The 8,672-nt window shown below is 33.3% G+C and overlaps 1 protein-coding gene across 1 annotated transcript; it reads right to left on the bottom strand.

Moving 5' to 3' along the window:
* Positions 1-4,131: 4,131 nt before the first annotated feature.
* On the bottom strand, positions 4,132-7,789 carry LOC100797644 (scarecrow-like protein 21). Its single transcript, XM_006592453.4, has 2 exons — positions 7,582-7,789; positions 4,132-6,213 (listed from the first exon to the last, which is right to left on the bottom strand). Exon 2 carries the CDS (start codon positions 6,120-6,122, stop codon positions 4,416-4,418), a length of 1,707 nt encoding a protein of 568 aa, XP_006592516.1. The 5' UTR covers positions 6,123-6,213; positions 7,582-7,789; the 3' UTR covers positions 4,132-4,415.
* Positions 7,790-8,672: the final 883 nt, after the last annotated feature.

Raw genomic sequence — 8,672 nt, 5'->3', positions numbered from 1 at the left:
TTGATATAAGGTTATTTTTAAATTAAAATAGATAAATAATTAAGAAAATTAAATATACAAATAAGATACGAGACTAGTGTGATATGAATGAGATATATTTTTTTTGCTAATTGTGAGGATAGCGTAGGAAATACACCTTCCAAAGGGAGAAAAAAAATTGCTTGAGAATCTGTAATTCTAATTTATTGTACAATAATAAAATACTAATAATAAAACAATGTTAAGGCAATCATAATAAACTATAAAAAGATAAAAGAAATTGTTAAAAGAAATGAAATTTGACATTTTACCCAAAATATAATTGTGATGGGCAGACAAACACGAGTGCTTGCGAAAGAGTGAATGAAGAAGAGAGGAAAGAGAGGTACTAAATTCAAATCTGTCTAACTGATAATTTTAAACAATAAAAAATTAATATTTATCGATAACAAATATGAGTATTTGTTGTTCCAATAATAATAATAAGGTTAAATTACATTTTTTATTCTTATATTTTTTTGACAAATTTTACTTTCGACCAATTAATTTAAAATATTGTATCTCAATTTTTTTCAAAACTTATAAATTTTACCATTTGTCATTGTGCTGATGTAGCATGTTGACATAAACATAAAAGTTAGAAATAAAATTTATCGAAAAGGTTAAAAAAAATAAAGAGTAAAATTTGCCCAAGAATAAAAAAGTTGAAGGTAAAATTTACTTAAAAATAAAAAGTTGAATATCTATAGTTATTTTTCTCACCATGTCAGTACAATGGTAGAAGATAAAAATTTTATGTTTTTTTCAAAAAATTAAAGATAAAATATGTCAAACTAACTTTCTGAAAATAAAATTTGTAAGAAAATGAAAAAAAAAAAAGCATGGATAAAAACTTCAATTAAACTTAATAATAACAATATCCAAATTGTTCAATCTCATCTTGAATGCCCAAACCATAATACACTTTAGGGGTAACTTATTCTCCTGGAGAGAGAAATGAATACTATAAACGTACACTTTGGAATTATACACTCAACATCCACCTAGCACATCTGGCAAATGACACAGGTAAACACCATTAACTTTGTCTTTTGTGTGGTGAAAAGTAAACAAACGTGAGGCACTAAAAATATATTTCAGCATTTAATAAATATCTTTTTCTATGATTTATATCTAAACTCAGACATTTATTTTCTTTTTTTCATGTTTTTTAATTTTATATAAGTAAATAAATTGTTTTTTCACTGCAAAACTATGGACCTGATCCTTCTATGAACTTTCATTTTCTCTAAAAGGTGATAATGAACATGACTTAACTATCATGTTACACATTAAATAAAAAAGTTAAAATATTTTTTTCATCTCCTATTAAATATTCAAAATTTACATTTATTTTTTGATTTTTTTTGTCTCTAATAAATTAACGAATTTTATATTTATTTTTTATAAAAAAATCATTTGTTATCAAATTTTATTAGTTTTTTCAAAGGGACTAATAATAAAAAGAATTATGTGGGAATAAACACCAAATTCGCTAAATTATTAGAAACTAAAAAAAGTATCGAAAAATAAAAATAAAACTTTTATTTTATGAGGGAAGGAAAATGAAGAATTATTAGGGAACAAACATAAAATACGAATGTTTATCAGAAATCTCAAACATATTATAGACTTAAATAAATTATAGTTTTTGTCAACCCCAACATATTAAATTTATCCGTGTAATGATGTCATTTTGGTTAGTTTTTTTGTGTGTACCACATAGTTTTATCAGTAGTCAAACTTGCACTCTAGTTTAATGTTGTAGGCTTTGTCACCTGCCAGACATCATTTTCAATACTCTTTATTTAATAATTACATTATGACAAGTTAGTTAATGTCATTGTTATGACAAGTATGTTAATGTCCTAGCATTCTATTATGTTATCACAAGTTTGTTAATGTCATTATTATTAGACTATAATCCTGCAATTTGATAGAGACCTCATACAAAATTTTCCAATTTTAATAATAAGGACCTTGTACAATGTTGTGTAATTGGATAGAACCTAATACAAAATTATGCAAACTAATAGGGACCTAACAAAGTGTTCTAAAATTTGATAGGGACCTAAAACCCAGTTCATCAATGTAATTACATAATACATAGACCTCATACATGGATTACTACTTCCACAAAATGTCATTATGCTAATGATGGGTTCATACACACTCGTGCTTATAATAACTAAACACTAAATTCAAAACCTTAAATTTGATCACAAAATAATTTGAATCAATACATCTCAAAGAACAAAACAGCAACATATTACACCATTTACTTAATTGCAAATGCAACTAGGACAACACACAACAAACCCCAAAGGAAGACCACAATGCACCCTAAGACCTTCACCCTTTTTCTCTCAATATTTGTCTTCATTTGTTGCTTTGCTAATTTTTTCCATAGCTCTTCAACTCCAGGGGCATATCCACGAGATTGAGCCTCTTCTTTTACAAGCATCTTCTTAATTTCTTGTATTTGTTCATCATACAAACAAATTCTATCCTCATGATATGCAAGTTTCTCTTCTGTTGCTATAAGCTTATGCTTCAACCCCTCCACTTGTGAAACATTTAAACCAAGGATTAACCTCCAAAGAACTTCTAGAACCTTGGTTTAAATATTTCACAAAATCATCATCTCAGACCCAAAAATTACACCTCTTATCTTCCTGCACATTATGCAACAGAAAAAAACGCATAGCAGAAACCAAATATGTCAAAAGTAACATTTTCTTACATTCCATTTAGCACTTCACCAAAATATCTTGTCAGGATGTTTCTTGGTTCGAGATGTTAGTTGAATTGTCGCCTTGTCACACCAACAACGAACAAAAAGGGACCCAAATGACGAAGAAGAAGCTCACATGGATGTCATTCTCTTCTCTGGACTGTGTGAAGCCCTTAACGAAGCCAACTCAACACTATACGTAGGTGTACCAGTTTGGAAAGACACACAAGACACAGCCTCGTGTCAAACGATAACTTTTTCAAAAGAAAGGAACCCTAATATTCTTTTTTTTAATATAATTTTAATTTAATTAAAATATGATGTCATGTCAACTGGCATGTGGTCATCTTACATGTCACATTTATTCCGACGTGACATCATAGGTAGCTTGCTGACATATCCAGCTAACGACCACATTTGTAGTTAACAGATTCCTTCTAACGACAGGAACCTCAAACAAAACTTTTCAAATATGAAGGATCAATCGCAAAGCAAAAATTTATTAGGGACCAAATGCAAAATTTGGATATATATCAAGGATCAAAAATATATTGTCAAGAATAAAATGAAGGAACAAAGCAAGAAAAAAGGAATAAAGGAAGAAACTATGCTTCCAAACCCTCCTTCAAAAATATAATCAAGTTGATGCATAATCAATTTGAGCATCTGGGCGTATAGAATAGCCCTCACATCTGTCATTTATTTTATGCCACTAACTGCCAATATATCATCAGAAATTATCCTAGCTATGAGCAAAGGAACAATCAGAAGATTTTCATTCAAAAGACAACCAGAGATTGATGGAAAGGGTGTAACCATCCTTGAACAGAGTAAACCCTGCAATCATACTAACTCTGATGTGAGGACAGTTTTAACACAACTGGGCATTGATGAGCCCTATAAAATAATGTTATGGTCATCTTTGTGCCAATGAACAAATGAAAAAGGAATTTTGGGGGTTCAACCAGAAATGTGTCTCCTAGCACTTATTGAAATGAGAATACATTGGAGTGACTCAGTCACTTCTACATTCACAAGTTTCCATGACTACCTTGAAGAATTCGAAGTTGCTTCCTATGCTTCCATGTACTTATTTTTGTGTTTCTAAATGTAGATGGACCAAATGATCAGAGTGTAATTGTAGTAATGTATGGCTAGCTGTATGTTATGACAGATATCTCGCAAGCATAACGAGTATATACAACAACCATCCTTGTGCCCAGACAGTAACATGGAAAACCAACCATACCCCAACAGGAAAAATGACCCTCATTTATAAACTCATACATAATCCAGACACCATTATCAGCTTAGGCAAACAATCTCAGCGAGACAAAATGGTTATGTAACAAAACGTATCGTATATGAATGTAGCAATCTGTCAATAACCTTACTGTGAATTCATTTAATTTATATTGGATACCAAGGATAAGTTTCAGGTACAAGTACAATATTTGTAGATCAAAACACTGTACATACCTAAATAGTTTATAAAAGAATTGGTATGCAGTTATCTGCATCACTATGACATGAAACTCAATAGACTAATTTATCAAATAATGACCTTTAGAACAATGGTAAGGAACACAAGGCCCTAGAAATCAACATAAACCTCAGTCGGCAACATATTTCTACCACTGCATTATTTCCTATCTGCATGTAATCAATACCAAGCTGAAGTTGAAATCAAATTTCTGTCCTTCCATCCCAGTAGCATGGCCCCATCCTTCTCCACAAGATTATAATGTTTTGAATAGCACCTCAGCAGGCTTCTTATGACAGAATTCATATAAGAACTCAAAGGATATTGACGAAAGCCAGCCATTGTTAACCTAGACTTCCACTTGCCTAACAGCTCATGTCTCTCTACCCTTTCCTTCCCTTCACAAGCAATAATGTTGACAATATCCCGAGCCAAACAATGTTGCTCCATATTAATCTGCACCTTGCTCTTTCTCGGAAGAGACACATCAATGGACTCAAACATTGCCAAGTAGTAATCCAAGGTTTCTATAAACCTGTTGAAGAAAGGAGTGGTATTTGTGTTTGACTCTTGCTCAACCAATGTAGTTACCTTGGGAGAAAGTGATTTCACCAATCTCAAAAGTCCATCCCTTGGATTACTCATATCAACACTTTCATCAGCTGTATGATGGAGTTGCAAAGGGAAGTTCACAGCCAAAGCCTCACCAGGCCTAACATCAAGCACGTCTTTTGTCACATCTGGAGCTAAAACAGGCACGCCGTGGAACTCAACTCGGATGTTAAATGTCTGAGATATCGCAGCCAACCTTTTCCCAACAGCTTCCAGTCCATCACCACGAACATATTTAGAAAGGGGATCGTCAATCCCTGTGATCCGCACATGGGGAGCTCCACCAGGTCTTGCTGCAAGAGCTTGAAGAAGTGTCACCCATTGAGTTCCCTGACCAATCTGAAAGTCTATGATATGAATTTGGTCCTCATTCCTACATGCTTCAGCAATAGCGCCATTGGCAGCCATGTAACCAAATTTTAAGTAGGGACAGATTTCATACAGTAGCTGCATGTAAGAGAGTAAATCTTTTCCCTCAGGCTCTCTGCATCTTAGGGCATGGTAGATGTTATTTCCTGATGCCTCCTTCCTTGCAACAAGCCCTTCTACCAAATAAGCACCAAGGCGCTGGATTGGCTCCCCAGTTATAGACACAGCACTTCTAGCTTTTTCTATCAATTGATCAAAATGTTGCATGTTGTTTTCAGACAAGGCTTTGGCACATACAATCAGCAATTGTTTCAAATTGCATGATGGAAATCCTTGCAGCGATTCTTCCTCCACTGATTTGTGGTGCTTCTCTACATGTGCAACATCACTTGACTGGCCCTCAGAGCTCCAGGACCTATTTCTTTGGCAAGATGTTGTTGGTCTACTGCCAACACCCAAAGAAGTGCTTGATGTGGTGATTTGATCTTCACCATCAGGTGCCATCAAAGCTGTTTCTAATTCCAGCAATGCATGTCTAGTTTCATGGTCATAACTTGCATCCTGTGGAAGAAAGCTCCTAGTAGATAGATGTAAACCGTCTTGGAGATGGTCTACAAATGAGACTGGCCTGTGCAAATAATGATTGCTTTCCTGCAAAGACTTGCAAGAGTTGACACCAGAGTGAATTTCCCCAGAGGTGTGCAATTCCTGACTGTCACTTAATGCAGAAGAAAGAGTATCAGAATCAAAATGACTAGAAAGGGCCGAGTTAGGTGAGTTTCCTATGTCAAGTTTCAAGGATCCAAGCAACTGGTTGGATATTGGTGAAATAGGAGTACAAGACGATGTGCAAGGGAATCCTTCCGAACTAATAACGTTAAAATTTAAAAATTGATTCAAGTCCATACTATGATGATGGCATCAGCTAAAAGCAGCTGCCTTGGCAAACTTCTGCTTGGTACTTGTATCCCAACACTTTTAATAATAGCAGATAAACCTTGAAAAACAGAGAAGCAATCTATCAATATTCACACAACAGAACAGTAACACAATTAATTGTTCACAACAACAATCATCTACTAGCCTAACATGTGGAGAAGAAGGAAAAAACATCACATACATAAATGGTCACACATAAATATAGATGAACTTTCATACTCTAAAAAATATACACTGATTAACACACATAAGGCAATACTTCTTGTAGTTTGTAGAATGAATTAACTGCTACTCTCTTAGCTCTCAGGAACAAATAGGGCAGAAATTTGGAATAACTGATTTAGCAGGTTGAAGAGTAAAATCAGTGTCAATATAAAATAAAGAAACTAATAATGAATTTGGAACAAAAAATTAGATGGGGGAATTGATCAAAATGATTCCTTGAATGCTAAAGTTTTGGTATGGTGGTGCATCAGTCTCATCAACATATTATCATCTACAAAGTAGGACAAATTATGCATATAAACACATAGAGTAAAAGAAAACATCCGAACAACGATGGAAAATTGTACACCATCAGAATTTATTCTAAAGAATGCAATTCCAAAACCCATCCCATGTGCTATGAAAAACCACAGGAAAATATTCCTTCATAAGTTTTCTCCACATCAAGAGAAAATCTGCTCATATACTAATTTGCTTATATACACAGGAAGAAAGACACAGACATCACAAACATAGCTAATTTCATGTAGTAAACGAAGCATACAATAGCAATAATAAAAACAACAGCCGCAACAACGAAAACAATACCATGTAAGTCGCAATTCCTCATTACAGACCCAAAAACTCCTTAGTTTGAAACTAAGGGAAATCACTGAACCATGTAGCCAAAAGTTAAACTTCATCACAATTATCTACTGTTATTGTGAAGGTGCCCCACCCCCCCTGGTACTGAGATTATAGAAACAGCATATATACACCTTTTCATACCATACCAATAAATGCAGAAAATTCCTTGAAACCCAGAAAAAGAATCTCCTTCCTAATTCAAAGTCCTCTAATCCACACCACCCAAACTATTTATTCTAGCAAAACGTCTAAATCAAATCCAAATCCAAAGCTTCAACTCAGACCCAAATTTTGCAACTTTTAGCAGCAGAAATGATGTTAGTCATGTTACATCATTTTTCTAAATCAAACAACAACATGCAAAACTTCATTCAGAACGCAAGACCCTCAAATCACCAAGGAGTAATAATCTATCTATGCAAACAAAGACATAACAGGGAAAAACATATTCATAAACTGATTAATAATACGGTTTCACAAGCAACAACAACAACATGGTGATGGAGAAAGTAAAACTGTCTAAGAAAGTGAAAAAACATTATTGTAAGCACTTAGCAATTACTATTAGCATTACCTCCAAGACTGGTTAACCAAATTCAACACCTAGCATTAGAAAAGACCTTGATTCAATAAACGTGGAGAGCAAAACTTTGCTGAAAATATCGTTCCCTTTTGTTGATATATATTATGACTTTTTTGTTTTTTTCGATGTCGTACTGTGGTTTTGAATGAAAACGTAGGTAACGTGAAGAAGGGGTTGTTTGAAAAACCGCAAATTGAGAACGGGGAGCGTTCAAAATGGGGTTTATATAGGGGAAGAAAAAGGAGGGGGGAAAAGGCGTTGGAAGTTTGACGGAGGAGAAACGGTAACGGCGCGGGGAGATTCGGTTGGTCGTGGTGATGTTGGCGCCGTTATGTAACGGACGTTAACTGGTTGACTGAAACGGTTGAAAACGCCGACCATAGCACACGTTGGGAACTTGGCTTTCGAACATTCCTGGCTATGGTTAGCTGGTTCTGTCGCTTTCCTCGAAAGTGTTTCGGTGAAATTTTAATTTTTTTATCCCTAAAAGTTAAAAGACAGTATTAAAAAATTTATAATAATTTTTATATATTGTTAACTGTTGCGTTCCTCTTTCCTCGTGTGCGTTTCGGTGAAAGTTTGTATTCAAGTGAGATTGTTTAGATAAATATTTCTTAAAAAAATATAAATAAATGAAAACAACAGAGAGATCAAAATTAAAGGGTAAGACAAATATGTTATATAAATTATTATATTTTATTGTAAGAAAAATAAACTATTTTAACATGTAGAGTAATTTAGTTTTATATTGTGTTTAAATTTATGGAAACAAAAGATAAATAAAAACATGAATAAAGAATTTATTTGTGATAGTTAGTGTAAGTAATTTTATGATTCTAACTAATTAGAAATGATGTTTGAAGAGTTTTTTTTAAGATAGTTGTTAAAAAAATCAATAAATTTATAATACATAACTATTTGTAACCGAATGATAATATAAATTTTTTTATAATATATTTAAGTAAATTTTAAAATTCCAGAAAAAAAATAAGGTGATGCCGATTTTTACAATGTTTCGGAATCCGAATCAAACTCAACCGTGCACCGTCCTAAGATTCTTAAGGTAGGGATATTAAGTTATT

Source organism: Glycine max, chromosome 12 (assembly GCF_000004515.6).
Source record: "Glycine max cultivar Williams 82 chromosome 12, Glycine_max_v4.0, whole genome shotgun sequence".
NCBI classification, from domain to species: domain Eukaryota; kingdom Viridiplantae; phylum Streptophyta; class Magnoliopsida; order Fabales; family Fabaceae; genus Glycine; species Glycine max.
Note: the sequence above shows the minus strand (reverse complement) of the source record. Positions and strands in the feature narration are given on the sequence as shown.